We start from the raw sequence: 20,752 nt of genomic DNA, 5'->3' as shown, positions 1-20,752 counted from the left end.
AACGGTGTTTAACCCAAAACAAAACAGACTCCTTCACAGCAATGTCTTTGATGACTTAATTCTACAAAAAAGCCTGTCCTTGGTATATTACCAAGATAACTGGAAATTTTCTGCACTTAGGGCACTCAGTCTACGAACATGTGTTTGCGTTCTTTTTAAAGTGAAATTATAATGTTACAGGGACTACAGTCAGTAAGAATGAGGCATGGGGTGTTTTGCTTCAAGAAAGATGGCACAATTTGTGGGCTTAGCCATTGCCATGGATGGTATAGGTGTCATTCAGATCTTAACTTTGGTGTTTTTTTTCTTGTAAAACGTGACGTTAAATAGAAAATTAGGAAATGTGTTAGTTTTTGTTTCATATGTAGACACAATTTTGCAAAAAAGTACTGCAGGCATCAAAAAATATCAATACATGTAAAATAGATGTGACAAAGAAGTGTTTGTTTTGTTCAGTCATATTAGGAATCAGGGAAATGAGCCAGGTATAAACAAAATTTCAGTTTGATAAATCCTTTTGAAACGCCAGGGCTTTGTCAAGAAGTTTCTGCAACTCACCCACTCAGTTTAAATGTGTGTATTGATTTCAGGCCGGTGCTTGGATTGGATTCCTTCTATACCTGATACAGACTGGGATCAGTGTTCTAAGATTCTTCCTGAACAGGCGACTTCGGCAGAACAAATCTAAAGAGAAAAAACCAGCTCCCGATGATATTGCATTTTGTTAAATGCACTATTTCAAAGGCAAAATGTCTATTGATTTGATGTTATTTGAAGAATAAAACATTAATAAAGTTGTAGGAGAATAAACATAAATTTTGTTGACAATTTGAAGTTATAGACATTGTTTTTTTATGCAAAATTTATTATGAAGACAAAAGTGTCTAACTTCCTACCAGGGAGGGTTAATTTCTCCAATGCTTTTTTAGCTCATCTGTCACATAGTGACAGGGTGAGCTTTTGTGATTGCCCTTCGTCCGTTGTCCGTCGGTCCACAATTTCCTTGTCAACACAATAGAGACCACATTTTGTATTTGATTTTAATCAAACTTGCACACAACTTGTATGGGCATAATATCTCTGTTTCTTTCGAAAACTTGCCAGATCCCGTCATGGGTTCCAGAGTTATGGCCCCTTAAAGGTCCTATTTTGGATTTTGCAGTCATATAGAGACTTCATTTATGGTTTGATTTGATACAAACTTGCAAAATATCTTCAACAACAATAAATCTTGGATTCCATGATGAATCTGTCAGATCCAATCATAGGTTCCAGTGTAACGGCCCCTGATTGACCCCTTAAAGAACCAAAATTTGATAATTTTTACCTTGTGAACATGATAGAAGTGACATTTTATATTTGATTTTAATGACACGTACACACAACTTAAGTCACAATAAGATCTCGGTTCCTTTCGAAAACCGGCTAGATTCCATCATGGGTTCTAGAGTTACTGCCCCTGAAAGGGGCAAAATTTTCTATTTTGGCCTTTTCAGCCATATAGAGGTTTCATTTATGCTTGATGATCTCTAGGCCTGGATCGAAACTAGGTCATGTCGGGTCAAAAACTAGGTCATCAGGTCAAATAAAAGGAAAAGCATGTTAACAGCCTAGAGACTCCATTTATGACCCAATCTTCATGAAACTTGGTCAGAATGTTTATCTTGATGGTTCCTAGGCCAAGTTTGAAACTGGGTCATATGGGGTCAGAAACTAGGTCACCCAGTCAAATCAAAGGAAAAGCATGTTAACACTCTTGTTCATTTGATATGCATAAAACTTGGTCAGAATGTTTGTCTGCATGAAATATTGTATGAATTTTTATCTGGGTCATGTGGGGTCAAAAACTAGGTCACCAGAGCAGATCAAAGAATTAGCTTGTTTACACTCTAGGGGGCACATTTTTATACACCCGAAGGGACGTATTATGTTATGGGCCCGATGTCCGTCTGTCTGTCCGTCCGTCTGCTCTGTAACTCTTGAACCCCTTGAAGGATTTCAAAGAAACTTGACACAAATGTTCACCACACCGAGACGACATGCAGTGCGCATGTTTTGGATGTCTCATTTCAAGGTCAAGGTCACACTTAGGGGTCAAAGGTCATATGAGTGTGTTTCGTGTCCGCTCTGTAACTCTTGAACTGCTTGAAGGATTTCAAAGAAACTTGGCACAAATGTTCACCACACTGAGACGACATGCAGAGCGCTTGTTTCGGTTGACTAGCTTCAAGGTCAAGGTCACACTTAGGAGTGAAAGGTCATATATGACTTTGCTGTGTCCGCTCTGTAACTCTTGAACTGCTTGAAGGATTTCAAAGAAACTTGGCACAAATGTTCACCACATTGAGACGATGTGCAGAGCGCTTGTTTCGGATGACTAGCTTCAAGGTCAAGGTCACAGGCGTGAAAGGTCATATATGACTTTGCTGTGTCCGCTCTGTAATTTTTGAACTGCTTAAAGGATTTCAAAGAAACTTGGCACAAATGTTCACCACACTGAGGCGACGTGCAGAGCACATGTTTTGGATGACTCGCTTCAAGGTCAAGGTCACACTTAGGGGTCAAAGGTCATATATGACTTTGCTTTGTGTATATTGCTATGCATTGCAGTGCTCTTGTTTTTATTTGGCAGATCCCTTTTTGTTCTCTTACAATAATTATTTTTGAATAACTTCCCTTTTGTGTTACTATAAATAGCTTATTTTGAAACTTTTTTATTATTGGCAGTAGGGAAAAACTGAGACCACTTTTCTGTGGTACAACATGGATGGTACATCCAATTTTAGATGTATTTTGACATAACTTTACCAGGTAAGAATTTTTTTGTGGACTTCGAAAATTTTTTTTTTTGGAATTTCTTCTTTTTCTTGTTCCTGTCCTTTGGGCTTCAACAGTCAAGTTCTTTAAATTTTGCTCCCATCCTCTGACGTAACCCTTCAGGCTTATATTGCCCTGCTTGGCGGCTCTCTTGTTTATTCTGTCTTCCTAAATTTTGGTCAGAACGTTTGTTATCATGAAGTCTTGGACAAGTTCGTATCTGGGTCATGTGGGGTAAAAAACTAGGTCACTAGGTCAAATCAAAGAAAATGCTTGTTTACACTCAAGATGCCACGTTTTTTGGTTCAATCTTACTGAAAATTGGTCAGAATATTTGTTTTCAAGTAATCACTAGGTAAAACATGTTTACACTGTTATGGTGTGTTTCACAGGTGAGCGACCTAGGGCCATCTTGGCCCTCTTGTTGTTTAATATAGGTTGTAAGACTGAATCAACTGCAGTTTTTGGTAGATTTTAAAAGGCACACCCTGTAAGTGTAGGTAAAAGTAGGACTGCTATCAAGCTGTTTTGAAATATTGTATTTACGAATGCCGGAATTTTTGTGAGGCTACATGGACATTACCAAAAAAAATTCGCAATGTAAAACTACGTACTACTACTTCAGCTACGGAAATTATGTTTGTATGAACTGTGCGTAAAGTGCATATTCTAATACAGGAATCCATATATCAACGTTTTATCTCAAGATGGATGTCTGTGGTGCTATTCATTATAGACAGTGTCACTAGCAGGAAATTTACATTGATAAATGTTGTCATCAGTTATATTTCATAATTACATTATAGCCACCAGGCACAAAGAATCCATAGAAGTATTTCTTAATTTTAAATCCTATATTATTAAGTATTCTAGTTGTAATACTAGAAAAGTAAATGAAAATTTGAAAAGAGGACAATCAATTTTCGCAGAACTGTGTAGCCGCCGTGGTCTTAATGGTAAAGGATCAGTTTTCTCTGTTCAGGTTGTCAAGTGAGGCAGTCATCCAGCTGGCTTGCAGAAGGTGGGTGGCTTTATGCAGGTAACCGCCTGTGCTTAGAATAACATCCTGAAGTGTACCCTGTGATCTACCATCACTGTCAAGCTAGAAAATCACCAATTCCTTGAAGTATGTCAGTGTGGTAACAAACATAATTAGGAACGGGACATTTTATAATTAGTAATACATTTTCACCAGTTCATTAAGATATTACAAAACATGTGTGCCTATAGTATATGAATATCATTATTGCTAGGTTTTTAGCTCACCTGAGCACAAAGTTTTCAAGGATGAGCTATTGTGGTCAGTGGCTGTCTGTAGTGTGTCGTGTATTTAAACAACATCTCCTCCCAAACCACTTTGCCAATTTTGGTGAAACTTCACCAGGGTGTTCCTTAGATGGTCTGCTTTAAAAATTGTTCAAAGAATTAATGAATTCCATACAGAACCCTGGTTTCCAAGCAACCGAAAGGAAAAACTTTAAAAATATTCTTGTCCAAAACCACAGGGCCTAGGGCTTTGATATTTGGTATGTAGCATCATCTAGTGGTTCTCTACCAAGATTTTTCAAATTATCCCCATAGGGTCAAATGTTGCCCCGCTCTAGGGGTCACATGGTTTATGTAGACTTATACAGGGAAAAACTTTTAAAATCATCTTGTCCAAAACCAAAGGGCCTAGAGCTTTGATATTTGTATGTAGCATCTTCTAGTATCCTCTACCAAGATTGTTCAAATTATCCCCCTAGGGTCGAGTATGGCCCCGCCCTTGGGGTTACATGGTTTATATAGACTTGTATAGGGAAAACTTTGAAAATCTTTTTGTCAAAAACCACAGGGCCTACGTTTTTTTGATATTTTGTATGTAGCATCTTCTAGTGGTCCTCTACCAAGATTGTCCAAATTATCCCCATCGGGTCAAATATGGCCCCACCCTGTGGGTCACATGGTTTATATAGACTTATATAGGAAAAAATTTGAAAATCTTCTTGTCCAAAACCACAGGCTTTGATATTTGGTGTGTAGCATCATCTAGTGGGCCTCTACCAAGATTGTTCAAATTATATCACTAGGGTTAAATGTGGCCCCGCCCTGGGGGTCACATGGTTTATATAGACTTGTATAGAGAAATTAAACTTTGAAAATCTTCTTGTCCAAAACCACAGAGCCTAGAGCTTTGATATTTTGCATGTAGCATCATCTAGTAGTCCTTTAATTACCAAGATTATTCAAATAATCCCCCTTGGGTTAAAACTGGTCCCCTACTTCCTTGTTTTTGAAGCTACAGCAAAGAGATTTGGACCACCTATATAAATTTTTGATACAGATTTCAATGTTCGTCTTGAGTATTCAAAATCATGACCTACTAATCTACTTTCTTGTTTTTAAAGTTACAGCATAAAAATTTGGACCACCTGTATAATTTTTGATACAGATTTCAATACTCATCTTGAATAGTCTTAATCTTGACCTACTGACCGACTTTCTTGTTTTAGAAGGGACAGCATAGAAATTTGGACCATGTGTATAACTTTTGATACAAATTTCAATAATCGTCTTTAATATTCTTAACCCTGACCTTCTTACCTTCTTTCTTGTTTTTGAAGCTACAGCAAAAAGATTTGGATCACCCATAGACTTCAATAGTTATCTTGAATAAACTTTACTATGAGCTTCTTGTCTAGTTTTTATGCCCCCTCCGGAGAAAGTGGGTTATACTGTTTTGCAATGTCTGTCTGTATGTAGACCAATCCATTTCCGGATGATAACTCAAGAACGCTTGGGCCAAGGATCATAAAAGTTTATAGGGAGGTTGTTTTATAACCAGCAGATGACCTTTAATGAGTTTGAGATCAATAGGTCAAAGGTCAAGATCACCGTGACCCGGAAGAGTTAAACGTTTTCCGGATGACAACTCAAGAATGCTTAGGCCTTGGACCATGAAAGTCGATATTGAGGTTGGTCATGACCAGCAGATGACCCCTATTGATCTTGAGGTCAGTAGGTGGAAGGTCAAGGTCACAATGACCCAGAACAGTTAAACGGTTTCTGGATGGTAACTCAAGAATACTCGGGCCTAGGATCATGAAAGTTGATATTGAAACTGGTCATGACCATTATTGATCTTGAGGTCAGTAGTTTGAAGGTCAAGTTCACAATGACCCGGAACAGTTAAACGTTTTCTCGATGGTTACTCAAGAATGCTTGGGCCTAGGATCATGAAAGCTGATAGGGAGGTTGGTCATGAACCCTTCTAATTTTGAAATCAGTAGGTCGAAGGTCAAGAAAACAGTGACCCAGAACAGTTCTGGCCTAGGATCATCAAAGTTGATAGGGAGGTTGGCCATGACCAGCAGATGACCCCTACTGATTTTGAGGTCAGTAGGCCAAAGGTCAAGGACACAGGGACCTAGAACAGTAAAGCTGTTTCTGGAGGATAACATGAGAACACTTGGGCCTAGGATCACGAAACTTGTTAGTGAGGTTGATCATGATCAGCAGATGATCCCTTTTGATTTTGAGGTCAGTAGGTCAAAGGTCAAGGTCACAGTGATCCGGAACAGTTGAACGGTTTCAGAATGATAACTCAAGAACTCCAATCAGCCTAGGATCGTGAAAGTTGATAGGGAAGTTGGTCATTATCAGCAGATGACCCCTATTGATTTTGAGGTCAGTAGGCCAAAGGTCAAGGTCACATTGGCCTGGAACAGTTTAATCGTTTTCGAACGATAACTTGAAAAAGCTTGGGCCAAGGATCACAAAACTTAATAGGGAGGTTGATCATGACCAGCAGATGACCCTATTGATTTTGAGGTAAATAGGTCAAAGGTCAAGGCCACTTTGACCCAGAACAGTAGAACTTGTGTACAGTGACCAAATAATTTCTGTTCCTTGTGCAATTACTGAATGTATGGAGGGAGGCATTTCGTGTTCTACAAGCTCTTCTTTATTTTTGAAGCTTTGGCAAAGAAATTTGGTTAAGCATGCAAGTAAGGTGTCAGTAAGGCTCAGGTGAGTGATATAGGGCCATCATGGCCCTCTTGTTTACTAATTGAAGGCATCAAACAATGCCAGTATTACTGTATTATAATTTAACTTATATTCAGAGTTTGTGAAATAGAATCTCATGATAAATTGATTATTACAACAAATAACACAATGATTTGCCTTTTTTTTGGCATTTGTGAAAAGGCTTTTTTAAACAACAGACTTTCATCATGTACAATATTTTGAAGCCTACCATTGTTCTTCAAATAAGTTCTCAATGTAGAAAATTATAGTATACAATACAGTACATTGTAGAAATAACTTTTAGTTATGTGTGAATAAATGTGTGTTCATTCTATTGGTTTTCGTTTTAAATAGTCACATGTTGCCTATAGAGATTAAGATGTTAAAACTATCGCAGGCAATCTATTTGTCCAGACTATCTAAGAAATAAGTTGATCTAGCATCTCGTTTTCTATGACTGTCCAGCAGAGCAAAAATTTTACAATATATGCCTGTCACAAGATAAAAACAAGAAGCTGTGTTCAATAAACGCTTGATGCCCCCGGTGGCATCCTTGTAGATACAAAGAAACTTAAGTCCAAAACGAGGTCAAGTTCAAGGTCAAACTGAGGTCAGGTGATGTCTGAAGATGAGGAATGGTCACAGGTTACATCTGCATTAGTGTCAAGTCATTCTAGTAAGGGGTATTGATGCTAGACGAAAAGGTCCCATTTGGTTAACCAAGAGATGGCCCATATAAAGCAACCTAAGTCCAAAATGAGGTCAAGGTCAAGGTCAAACTGAGGTCAGGTGATGTCTGAAGATGAGGAATGGTCTCAGATTACATCTGCATTAGTATCGAGTCAATCTAGTAAGGGGTATTGATACTAGACGAAACGGTCCCATTTGGTTAACCTCGTACGGACGGACGGACTGTCACAGGACAATCACTATATGCCTCCCGCATCAGTAGATGCTGGGGACATAATTATTAACTTAAAAACAGAAGGAAAAAATATTCAATGAAAACTGCACAAATTTACCTACGGATATACATAAGTTGTGCCTCAATGTGTTTTACTGCTTATTGTTGAAAGGCATGTGTACCTCCCAATAAGTGTTTGTTTATTATAAGTGTCACCCCTACTAAAAGAGCCAGCAATGTTGGCTTATGAGACACCTACATACACTGAACAGCGTTACTTCCTGATTCCTATTCCTATGCCAGGCACCAGGCAGGTAGAAAATCAGTAACAATTAGTTAAATAGCTGGCTGCTCACCAACTGGTCTCTCTTCAATAACAGGACCAGTCTCTGACAGGGCTCGAATCTTCAGCCTCCTGATTGCGGGGCAATATTTTGGTGCCTTATCCATTAGGCCACCACAACTTGGTATATGTAAGCAGTGTAAAACTGGTGACAAGGTATGGGACATGTATCAAAGGATTTAGTAAGACTGGTATGGTTTTCTAACATTATATTTTTGGTTTTACAACGTTTTTACAAACTTGTTTATCTTGCAGAGTATATTGCAATTAGCAGAATATAGTACTCTTCATTATGCTTGTAGTTCTGGCTACCATAATTTAGCTGATGCTATTTTTGTTTTGTGATGTTCATGTCCATTAAGTTATGGCATAACCCCATTTGGTTACCTAACCAGTGTTGATCCGCAACATCTGCACACTGACTGTTTTAGGAAACTGATGACGCTCATGGCATATGGTTATTTAGAATATCAAGATCAACATTTTGTTTATTTTTTAATTATGCCCCCCTTCGAAGAAGAAGGAGTATATTTTAGCTCACCTGTCGCATAGTGACAAAGTTAGCTTTTGTGATTACCCTTCGTCCGTGCGTCCGTCAACAATTTCTTGTCTGCACGATAGTGGTTTCATTTATGATTTTATTTTAACCAAACTTGCACACAACTTGTATCACCATAAGATCACTGTTCATTTCTTGAACTGGCCAGATCCCATTATGGGTTCCAGAGTTATGGCCCCTGAAATTGCCAAAATTAGCTATTTTGACCTTGTCTGCATAATAGCAGCTTTCCCAGCACGCAAGCCTATATGGGACCCATATTGGCTATATCTGGGCAAATTTACCATATGGGTCCCACATGGGACCCTTATTGTAAGTATTGGCCCATATTGGACCCATATACAATGTCTCAGGGATGTAAATTACAAATGTATTCATTTTAAGTTTACAAGTGGTGTCACCAATATAGATATTCATATTTATTCTGGTCAATTTCTATATTAAACTAGGACTAGTAAGTTCAAATGCAAAATATGCAAAATACTATCATTCAAAGTTAGCGCACATCAAGTTTCCCACATTTTTTTCGTGTAGAGTTCGTATTTGAAGTCTTGTCTGTTATCTGCTAATTCATCTCGTACAAGGGCTATATAGTCAATCTCCAAACGGAAAGGTCCTTTTACTCCATCTCCAACAGATAGTCCAAAATTTTTAATTTTATCTAAGCTGAAAGGTTTTTGCTGGTCTTGAGCTCTCCCTCGATTTGCCAGGAAAAAACTGGAAAACGGAACCTGTAATAAAGGAATAATAACTGAAAAAATAGGTACAATGGAACAATGACCACCACAGATCACAAGGGAGTTATGATAACCCAAGATACTCACCTGAATTTCATAGCTCAGTGTTTAGGTTTGGATTTGTCTTTTTCAAGAATTTTTCAGTGTAATTCAAACGTGTTGGTATGGAAATCAACTTTTAGTTTTGCATGCTTTGTTGGCAAATAAAACATTTTTTTGCTCAGATGCATCGTAATTAATCACTTGGGCCTTTAATTAGCCTTTGTGATTAGATTACTACACACCTGAACTCAAAATCGTGTTTTATTTGCCAACAAAGTACCCGAAACTAAAATCTGCATGTATTTCCTAGATATTGATAAAATATAATGCATGTTTTAACTGTAGGTAAAAGTGTTCTTTGGTTGCTGAGCAGAAATAAGTTTTGACAAGGCAGTCTGAAAGACAGCTAAATCCCTTGCCACTGTTATGGATAGTGAAGGGGTAAACCTTTGACCTTGAGCTGTGACCTTGAACTGAATTTGCACATCGTCTTGATCATTTAACCAAAGTTTCATGAAAATCCTTTAAGGGGTTTAGGACATACAGAGCTCAAACCTTTGACCTTGAGTTGTGACCTTGACCTTAAGTTGACATGGCTGACTCATGAGTTCTTGATGGGGTGATCATTTGACCCAAGTTTGATGAAAATCCTTCAAGGGGTTTAGGAGACAGAGTGGACACAAAATGGAAGGCTAAAACCTTTGACCCTAAGTTGTGACCTTGACCTTGAGCCAGCATGGCTGACTCATAAGTTCTGCACATCGTCTAGCTTAGGTGATCATTTGACCTAGGTTTCATATGAATCCTTCAAGGGGATTAGGAGATATAGAGCGAATACAAAATGGAAGGCTAAAACCTTTGACCCTAAATTATGACCTTGAACTTGAGCCAACATGGCCAACTCATGAGTTCTGCACATCGCCTTGATGAGGTAATCATTTGACCAAAGTTTGATGAAAATCCTTCTAGCGGTTTAGGAGTTACAGAGCAGACAAAAAATGGAAGGCTCAAACCTTTGACCCTAAGTTGTGACCTTGACCTTGAGTCGGCATGGCTGATTCATGAGTTCTGCACATCGTCTTGATGAGGTGATCATTTGACCCAAGTTTTATAAAATTCCTTCAAGGGGTTTAGGAGATACAGAGCGGACACAAAATGGAAGGCTAAAACCTTTGATTTTGAGTTGTAACCTTGACCTTGAGGCAACAAGGCTGACTCATGAGTTCTGCACATCATCCTTATGATATTTATTTATTTGGGTTTTACGGCACACAAACACAATATAGGTTATATGGCGCCAAACAGGACTACAAATTTTGGTTTCACATCTCATTTACATCAAAATAAAAACTTGAGGTATGGAATCAAAAGTTGTATACCTGCTGGAATCACAGAGTTACAGCAAAACCAAGTGTTAAGACCCTATTAGTCGCCTCTTACGATTATGCAAGGGTAAGGCAGTGGTTCCAATTCTTTTCATACACACATCGTCCCAGAACCAGATGAGGTGATCATTTGACCCATGTTTCATGAAAATCCTTCAAGGGGTTTAGGAGATACGAAGCAGACAAGACATTGTTACTGACAGACGGAAGGACAGATCGATGGACGGAGACCATTCCTATAACCCCCACCACTCGTGGCTGGAGATTAAAAACAAATTAAACAAGTGGCTGAGTATTGCAGTGGCAATGCAGAAAAGTCCTCTACCAATATAAAACTTTGTTAGTGTTTGTTCCTTGTGGTTTTTTGCAACAGTGTTAAGACTGAAAATGCTTCAAGGCATTTAGGAGCTAAGAAACAAAAACTATTTTTACCTAAATTTCAAGTGACATTGACCTACAAGTACAGATCATGTACACGACACATTGTCTCATCACAGGAAACACCTGTGTGCAGTATTACAATAATCCATCAATGCATATTCGTGTTATGGAGGGGAAACAATTTTTTTACTTGACCTTTAATAGTTACCTTGACCTATGACCAACAACAATTGGTCATGTGTGCTAAAAACAGTCTAATCATGGGGAACATTTCTGTAGAGTAATAAAAAAAATCTATCAATGCAATTAAAAATTATGGGGCAGAAACAACTTTTCTTTGACCTTAAACAGTAACCTTGTGTTGTGCAGTGAAAAATCAGAAAAATCGGTAAAAAATCAGATAGCACAAAAATGTATATCTTTTAACATAGAAACTACAATAAGGATATATTATTCAATAAGTTTATGTTGCTGAAAGTTTAAATAACGAAAATTCTTTTTATGTTTTCATGACACTTGTCAAAACTTTATTGTTGTCTCAACTTTAACACATTTATGCACTTTAATCTTTGATAGTCCAAAATGTGCTAAAATGCTTCTAAATCTATTTGTGATAGGGTCATTGTGACTGACTTGATAATTTAAATGTTAAGACTTCCTGACTGATAAGGTGTTGATTGCTGTCAAAACTTCTTAATATTTCAAATACTTGTAATTTTATTACCCTGTATGCTTTCTTGAATTTGATTGGTTTATACTGTTAATTGCACTTACAATAAGGATCATTTCAATTGGTCAGTTATGATATGCTGAGAAAAACTATATTTTGAAGACAGCAAGTTTGAGAGAATAACTTTGGATTTCCAAGTAGAAACATCGTGGTTTTTCACTAGAACATATAATATTTTAAAATTTAAAGCTTTTTACTAATTGTTATATTCTACGGATATCCGTGTGAAAACTGTTAATTGTGACTTTAAACTGTGTGGTTTTCCACTGAAGAAAAATAAAGAAGATAATCTGGAACTGTATTTTATTATTTGGACATAATAAGTAGTGCCGCAGCATTAAAACATTCCTTCATAAAGTCAATTATATTTACGGCATTACACTTGACCTCTAACCGACAAGCATAGATTGTGTGTCGACACATTGTCTCATCATGGGTACCACTAAGATAATCCATTAGTGCATATAAAAGTTATTGAGCGGAAACAAATTTGACTTGACCTTCAATAGTGACCTTGACCTTTGACCTACAAGAATAAGTTATGTACAAGCAAAATCTACATATTGCCCTCTATACACATACCAAGTTTTATGAACCTAGCTTAAAAGCAGACACTGTCTTCTGTCAAATTGTCAAGAACATTCCTCTTGTCTGTGGAATAAACTTGTAACTTCCTGATTTATAGCTCTACCAGCTGTGCTGTGCAAATAAGCACTAGTGTTTATAACCTTGATTTGATGTAATCAGTTACTTCTTTGAGAGCACATATCGTACAACCTCTCCAGAGCAAAAACCTCTCTTTGACAACATCATCAAAATTTCCCTAAACTGAAATATACTGTAAAATTTACCTCTCCAGAACAACAACCTCTACGTAACAGTCAATATTTATATCTCCCAAAGGGTGCTGCTCTACAGAGGTTGCACTGTATATGTAAGCCATATAAGTTCCAGGGGAAAATCCCTGCCCCCACCCCTTCTACCCATAATGAATCCCCTGCTTAAATTTTAGTTTCTACATATTCAAATAATACCTTAACAGTTTGCCAGTATGGTCCTCCTCTTGTATACAAGGGAAAATTGTACATATCATGGGTTTGTACATCAAAGAATCGATCCATCTGTATAAGCAGCATGTAGTTCCTACCGTCTCCTCGAACTCGCAAATACATATGTGTGTAGCGACTCCAATCATATGGCACCTGTCTTTCAAATGCTAGCTGTAATAAAGACAGTGTAAAGACTATGGTATGTACTGATTTTTATAAAAATATTGCCGAATAATTTATCAATTTCAGTCTCAGTTTATATTCATATTTATGTGGATACCATTCTGAAGTGACTATGATATTTTCACTGACTTGTTCTTCTGGAAATTAAGATTTTGTGTAATGTCAGTTGTCCTGTATATACATTTACAGCTCTTTGTTAGTTACCATTTTTTACGGATGAAACAATTGATTTCTAACCGAGCCCAAGGCAGATGTCATATTTACCTCCCCAGGATCCAGTCTAGGCTGATACTGCTGGAAATAGTACCAACTAGAAAATGCTTTTGTAAAAAAGCGCATGTCTCCCCCAATGCAAAGTCCTATAGGCAAGAAGTCAATATGGGTCAGGAGCAAAAATCAAAGAGACACTGATGGTTGGCTGCAATAGGGATCATCTACTTGGCATGTCCAGTCATCCCGCTAAATTTCAACACTCTTGGCCTAGTGGTTCTCCAGTCACTGTTCAGGCTCCTGTGACCTTGACCTTTGATCAAGTGACCTCAAAATAAATAGGGGTCTTCTACTCTGCATGTCCAATCATCCTATTAAGTTTCAACATTGTAGGTCAAGTGGTTCTCAAGTTATTTCCAAAAAATTATTTTACATGAACAGGCCACTGTGACCTTGACCTTTAACGGAGTGGCCCCAAAAACAATAGGGGTCATTTACTCTGCATGAACAATCATCCTATGAAGTTTCAACATTCTGGGTCGAGAGGTTCTCAAGTTATTGATTGGAAATGGCTTTCCATGTTCAGGCCCCTGTGGCCTTGACCTTTAACAGAGTGACCCTAAAATCGTTAGGGGTCATCTACTCTGCATGACCAATCATCCTATGAAGTTTCAACATTCTGGGTCAAGTGGTTCTCAAGTTATAGACCGGAAGTGGTTTTCAATGTTCAGGCCCCTGTGACCTTGACCTTTAATGGAGTGACCCCAAAATCAATAGGGGTCATCTACTCTTCATGACCAATCATCCTATGAAGTTTCAACATTCTGGGTCAAGTGGTTCTCTAGTAATTGATCGGAAATGGTTTTCAATGTTCAGGCCCCTGTGACCTTGACCTTTGACAGAGTGACCCCAAAATCAATAGGGGTCATCTACTCTTCATGACCAATCATCCTATGAAGTTTCAACATTCTGGGTCAAGTGGTTCTCTAGATATTGATCGGAAATGGTTTTCAATGTTCAGGCCCCTGTGACCTTGACCTTTGACAGAGTGACCCAAAAATCAATAGGGGTCATCTACTCTTCATGACCAATCATCCTATGAAGTTCCAACATTCTGGGTCAAGTGGTTCTCTAGTTATTGATCGGAAATGGTTTTCAATGTTCAGGCCCCTGTGACCTTGACCTTTGATGGAGTGACCCCAAAATCAATAGGGGTCATTTACTCTTCATGACCAATCATCCTATGAAGTTTCAACATTCTGGGTCAAGTGGTTCTCTAGTTATTGATCGGAAATGGTTTTCAATGTTCAGGCCCCTGTGACCTTGACCTTTGACGGAGTGACCCCAAAAACATTAGGGGTCGTCTACTCTTCATGACCAATCATCCTATGAAGTTTCAACATTCTGGGTCAAGTGCTTCTCTAGTTATTGATTGGAAATGGTTTTCAATGTTCAGGCCCCTGTGACCTTGACCTTTGACGGAGTGACCCCAAAAACAATAGGGGTTGTAGACTCCAGCAGCCCTACAACCCTATGAAGTTTGAAGGTTCTAGGTCAAATGGTTCTCCAGTTATTGCCTGGAAATGAAGTGTGACGTACGGACGGACGGACGGACAGGGCAAAAACAATATGTCTCCTGGGGGAGACATAATTTAAGTAAATCACCCAGCACTGAACATTAATTAGGATATCAGCAGCGATCAGGAATCAAACCCTGATCGCTGGTGTTGTAGTCCAACCTGTTAACCACCACTCCACTGACTCCCATCAAATAGTTCATGAGAGAATTTGTTTCAATTCATTTCTATCTTTAGCTCTACTAGCAACCCCTTAAAGGAGCTGAGCACCAGACTTTTTTATAAAATTGATATAGGACCTTACAAAAATGCTACAGACAAAGTCTGATGTAAAACCATCAAGAGGTTCATGAGAAGAAATTGTTTAAAGGTATTTCTGTCTTTAGCTACAGCAGCCCTTACAATTGGTAGTCTCAGTGTCCCAATCTGAACAATTTTGGGATAGGGCCCTTTAATGATGCTACAGAGAAAAGTTTGATGAAGATCCATCAAGCAGTTAATGAGAGGTCTTAAAGGTCTTTCTTTTTTAGCTCTAGTGGCCTCTACAAGGTGCATAGCAATGTGTACTTTATAATGATGCTATTGGCCAAATTCGATTGAGATCCATCAAAAGGTTCACATGAAGAAGTTGTTAAAAGGTATTTCTTTGTTTTAGCTCTAACTGACCCTTTAAGGGGCAAATTCCTGTCCTCATTTGAAAACAATGGAAGAAGACTTCAGCACTACATTTATGTTGTGTTAGTAAATTGTTTAATTTTTCAGCTTGAATATTTCGGCCTGGGTGGTTCCAATACTCTCACTTTAATAGCTTTGGGTATTGTTTAATCACCCCTTGGATATGGTACCTGCTTTTTAGTTTCGTCCTTTTGACAGTTTCTGTGATAGGCAGGCTCCCTAACTACAGATCCCCTCTATAAATTCCAGTTTGTTTAGTTCTGCACATAATGTTGTTTCGTTTTAGGGCACAGCCATTATTTTTTCTGGAGACCATATGCCTCATGGAATTGCACTCTGTGCATCGTTGAAGGTTCCATGTGCACTGCCATATAAATACATCTGCGAATGTCTCTAAATTACTTTCTGGTACTTATAACGTGTGTAAATGTTGAGTTCTGCTCAACCTGGGGATAAAGGGCGTGGACAGTAGCCTGCACTTCCACTACCATCCATAACAGGCTCAATCAAACCGAGCCTGCAACATTTTCGTTTATGTTGTGTTGGGCGACCTGTGGTTTTCCACTTTTTTATTTCATAATGATGCTACAGATCATGTTTGATGAAAATCCATCAAGCGGCTTATGAGATGACATTGTTAAAATGCAATTCTTTTTTAGTTCTAAGGGCCAGCGAACCATTTAAACAAAACTGACAGAACCTTGTAACGATGCTTCAGGCCCAGTTTGGTGTAATTCTGACCAGTCCTTTCAGAGGAAAAGATATTTATGTAAACTGTGGATGGTGGACCACCCACCTATAATAACTGCTCACCTGAACCTCTGGTCAGGTCAGCTAACAAAATATTTAATCATTAAGGTCCAGAGTCAAAATATCTTTACAAAATTCAGGAGCATTTACACCTGACATACCTTGTTATAAGGTGACCTCAAATTGCAATATCCAGCCCTTTTTGTGATTCCATCCTTGGGAACATCTGTGTTAATATATCCTTGAAACAAAGCTGAACCTGCCGGACTGGCAGTAAATGTTGCACTGCTTTTACCCTGGTCTGTATCCTGATCTGTAGATACTAGCCAATCTTTCAAACTGTCTTTACCGTTAAAGCGTTGAAAGTATTCAAAGTCTCCGTGTTCTGCCCCAACAGGTAGATCACTGTAAAACTTTTCCAACCATTCTTGTTTATATTGAGGAATACCAGCTTTAATAATCTCTAAACCATCTGATATTTCTTTAATCACAGATCCTTTCCTTGGCAACTTTTCTTTTTGAGGAAAGTATAGGCCGATGTCCGATTGTTCTGTCTGTTTGTAACGTTTCTGTAATATTGATATGTTTCTGTTTTCAGGTGACAATACTCTTATCTGAGAACAGTTTTGTAAACTACAGAAGCAGTATTTTCTCACTGAAGAATAGTGGAAATCAAGCTGCCTTATCAAGTTCCAAAGTGATTTATGCCCAGAGACAGGCCTGTAAAAAATCTGACTTGTCATGTTGGTTTGTTGAAGAATGTTAATTTTCCCACTTTGTAACAAGTTCTATTTGCATACTCTTCCAACCTTCTGAAAAAAAAAAAACAGATTGTTACAAGCTGTCAAAACATGGAACTATTTAAGTTTTAGACATCAGAGTGTTTTATAAAGAATAATACAGCAAACCTGGAATGACTTACCAAAGAAGTAGTCACTGCCAAGTTTCTAAATAGTTTCAATATTCAAATAGGTAAACTTTTGAGTGGAATCACACTCATGTATTAAAGAAACCTTTGTCTCATCAGGACAATACAAGTTAAAGGTACCCAAACCTTTGTCTTACTAGGAAAATACAAGTTATAGGTACCCAAACCTTTGTCTCACTAGGACAATACAAGTTAAAGGTACCCAAACCTTTGTCTTACAAAAAAACATCCAGATAAACACTCAGACCCTCTGAAACAACTTTCTGCCTAGAAAAATTTGCCCTAAGTAACGGAAGTTGTCAAAAAAGTAATGTCTAAATTTGTGCTGTAGCAGTCTTTTCTCACTAGTCAGCACTACCTGTATGGGGAATAGTAAAAATAGGTTAATACAAATACAACATAATCAAACAGTAATATGAAAAGCAGGCAATATATAAGTAGAAATAAATCAACAAGAAGGTATATAGCATGCACATGAACAAATAGGTTGTTAATCTAACTTAATAAACAATATATCGATGTATCGTCGATATTTGTCTTCCGATATATTGGTATCGTCGATATGCCTAAGACCCAATCAATGACAGCCCTACATTCAGAAGGCTTTTCCGTCTTTTATCAGGAAACATTATGGTTTTAATCCCTTCAATTAATGTTTATATTATGATTTTTTAAAGAGTTCAGTAAGTGTATGACAGAATTCCAAGATTTTATGATTATCTAATATAACATAATAATTTTTGAAATTTTGATTGAAATGGCATACTTTCTGTACAATATGAAAACTAGCTTTAAGAAGTATGTTTCTCTTTGTCTATCCATATTTCATAAAGATTGAATTTTCTGTCAGCTGCATGATTTATCAAATGATTTGTGTAAAACTGAATCACAATGATCATGAAAATGTTGAATGATTGCTAAATTTGTATCATGAATAAATAGAGGATATTAGTCATGAGTGTCTTTTCATATTGAATTTATTAAATAAGTTGAATAAAATAATAAAATGCGAGGCTCTGCCGAGCATTTTATCAATTTTATTCAACGAGTTTAATAAATTCAATGTGGAAAGTCACAAATGCAAAGTTCTTTTTATCACATGTTAGCCTTTCCTGTTGAAACATCAAAAATTCTACTTTCTTTTACTATAAAAACAAGTCAATTTGACCAACGTCTCCTATACTATAAATGACGTCGACGTCAAAGCTTTATTACACTAGTGTATTATTAATATCATTTTTATTTAATGGCTTTATTACACTCCTGCGACGTCAAACATGTGATAATATAATATACAGTACCAATGCTTTAATACTTTTAACAGTTACTGTGCAGTGCATCTTTGCAAATCCTGGCTGTAATTGTAGACACCAATTTGCCAAAACTAAATGCAGCCTGTTGTTAGGAATGTATCTGTTTGATGAAATGCATTCAACTGAGTGATCTATTACGTGTTCCATTAAGCGATCTATTACGCAATCTATTAAGTGATCTATTATGCAATCCATTAAGCAATCTATTATGTATTCCATTAAGCGATCTATTATGCTCTCCAACAGTGTTGTTAAATGACACATTTATGTTAATTAGCGATTCATTGGCTCATTGAAAATGGAACATGGTTTTCATAGTGTTTATTGGACTAACAACCCACTAGCGGATCATAGTTTTGGTGGCATTTATTGGGTCTTTTTTTCATTTGGGCTAGCCAATAACACTATTACTTCGCATCGTTCTCCTGTCACTTCAGAATCAAAATGGCAAGCTTTACTTGAGCTACGCTTCCACAGCTGATATTTTCAGATGAATTATGTTTGTAGAGGGCTGTTGTTCAGTATAGACTTTGCGAATTGACTGGAAAAAAGTTCATTTATTGAAAGTATGTGGAAGGTCTAGCCATTTTTGTTTACTTCGTAGGAATCAATCAGAAATCATTTTTTTTAGTACATGTATTGAATGGACATCAAAAACCACATGGACTGAAAATGTGGTGTTTTGTGGAAATTTCCATCATTTTTTTTCCTATCTGAGAGATTTTAATAGAGTAAAAAGTGTTAATGCTTGGATTGATGCATTCAAGTGGCGACCACAAAGAGAAAACTGTGCTCTGGTTGTTTGTTTGTTTTGGGTTTAATGCCATTTTTCAACAGTATTTCAGTCATGTAACGGCGGGCAGTTAACCTAACCAGTGTTCCTGGATTCTATACCAGTAAAAACCTGTTCTCCGCAAGTAACTGCCAACTTCCCCACATGAATGAGAGGTGGAGGACTAATGATTTCAGACACAATGTTGTTTATCAAATAGTCATGGAGAACATACGCCCTGCCCGAGGATCGAACTCACCACCCCACGATCCGTAGACCAACGCTCTCCCTACTTTGTTCAGCATTTTTGTTCCATTCGGAACCTTATAGCTTATAAACATATATATGCCTATTAGTAAAATATTTGATTAGGCCTTATGTGTCTAGCACCTCAGGGATATAAACTAGCTATTTTTATTTAGGGGCCCAGACTGTCAAAAATAAATTTTTGGTTGCGGGTTTATCCTGCTACCAAAGTTAAAGTGTATTTCTGACAATCATAGCATCTTTATTTTATTCCGAATCACATCCAAAGGATGTTCATGTGCTACACAAAATAGTCCCATTCATGAACAATGCGGATGAATTATCAATGAACAAGTAGTTCTTATTCAACCTGTATCCACTCACACTGACCATTTAGATTATATAAGATCTATCAATGATAAGGTATTCAAGCCCATGGTTACATCACAAGCTGGGTAGAGTTCATCTTAGATATGAGGCACATTAAATTTGTATTTGTTTCTCATTGATGTATATTCATAGACTGGCATTTAAACAGAAAATAAATCTACCAAAAACCTGCAACCATCAGTCATTTCAAGGCTTTGATTAACATTAGGTATATGGGCATTTTCTCCCAACAATTTAGGGGCCCTGCACCTGTGACTTGAGTCTACACTTTGTCTTACATATAACAACTTCTTTAAAATTCGGAATTTGATAATGCCTTTGTTTGTTTGTTTTTTATTGTGAAATGAAATGTGGAGAACTAACAATGATTCACATTATACAGGAAAATGGAATGTCCTGTCATGCTGCCGGGTACGAAGCGATTTGGGTACGTGTGCCAGTACATTCAGTTCAGTGTTAATTATACAGCAATGAATTGTTTTGAAAATGTCATCAGTACTAGTAATTGCTCACAATACTCAATCACATAACTGTACTGTACATGACAACCTGTCCATCCGTTTTGATTTAATGAAAAGCAAGAAATTTCTTCCACGGACGAGCATATATCGAGAGTGCGCTCCCCTTCCGTCAAATTGCGCTATGACTAGATACCGGAAAGGGCCCTAAATAAATAAATAAACAATTTCCGATAATAAACATATAGCAGGCCCTTTCCGATCATGTTAACCCCTTTCCGATCAGCGCGGTTTA

The 20,752-nt window shown here is 37.5% G+C and overlaps 2 protein-coding genes across 10 annotated transcripts in view; one reads left to right on the top strand and one right to left on the bottom strand.

Moving 5' to 3' along the window:
* LOC123544984 (uncharacterized) overlaps positions 1–7,159 on the top strand; it is a 75,805-nt gene extending 68,646 nt beyond the window's left edge. For all 5 annotated transcript variants that reach the window (XM_053539749.1, XM_053539755.1, XM_053539768.1 and 2 more), the window contains exon 6: positions 591–7,159. In XM_053539749.1, coding sequence (XP_053395724.1) covers positions 591–728 — 138 coding nt within the window. In that variant the 3' untranslated portion in view covers positions 729–7,159. The remainder of the gene's footprint in view (positions 1–590) is intronic.
* A 1,188-nt stretch (positions 7,160–8,347) lies between these two features.
* LOC123544987 (complex I intermediate-associated protein 30, mitochondrial-like) lies at positions 8,348–20,635 on the bottom strand. 5 transcript variants are annotated; one of them, XM_045331185.2, is made up of 4 exons: positions 20,541–20,629; positions 16,512–17,162; positions 12,941–13,126; positions 8,348–9,362 (listed from the first exon to the last, which is right to left on the bottom strand). In XM_045331185.2, exons 2-4 carry the CDS (start codon positions 17,091–17,093, stop codon positions 9,138–9,140), a joined length of 993 nt encoding a protein of 330 aa, XP_045187120.2. In that variant the 5' UTR covers positions 17,094–17,162; positions 20,541–20,629; the 3' UTR covers positions 8,348–9,137. The 5 variants fall into 5 exon arrangements, with proteins under 5 accessions (XP_045187120.2, XP_045187121.2, XP_045187118.2 ...); XM_045331186.2 differs by having other exon boundaries at positions 20,531–20,620; XM_045331183.2 differs by having other exon boundaries at positions 8,349–9,362; positions 20,549–20,635.
* Positions 20,636–20,752: the final 117 nt, after the last annotated feature.

Source organism: Mercenaria mercenaria, chromosome 1, assembly GCF_021730395.1.
Source record: "Mercenaria mercenaria strain notata chromosome 1, MADL_Memer_1, whole genome shotgun sequence".
NCBI lineage: Eukaryota > Metazoa > Mollusca > Bivalvia > Venerida > Veneridae > Mercenaria > Mercenaria mercenaria.
Note: the sequence above shows the minus strand (reverse complement) of the source record. Positions and strands in the feature narration are given on the sequence as shown.

Excerpts from the sequence above, each read along its gene's own strand:
- LOC123544987 (XM_045331183.2), bottom strand. The coding sequence starts at position 17,093 with ATGACAAGTCAGATTTTTTACAGGCCTGTCTCTGGGCATAAATCACTT. Across the intron at positions 13,127-16,511 it reads TGAGGTCACCTTATAACAAG|CTAGCATTTGAAAGACAGGT; the intron begins GTATGTCAGGTG and ends TCTTTATTACAG. Across the intron at positions 9,363-12,940 it reads CATACTGGCAAACTGTTAAG|GTTCCGTTTTCCAGTTTTTT; the intron begins GTATTATTTGAA and ends CCTTTATTACAG.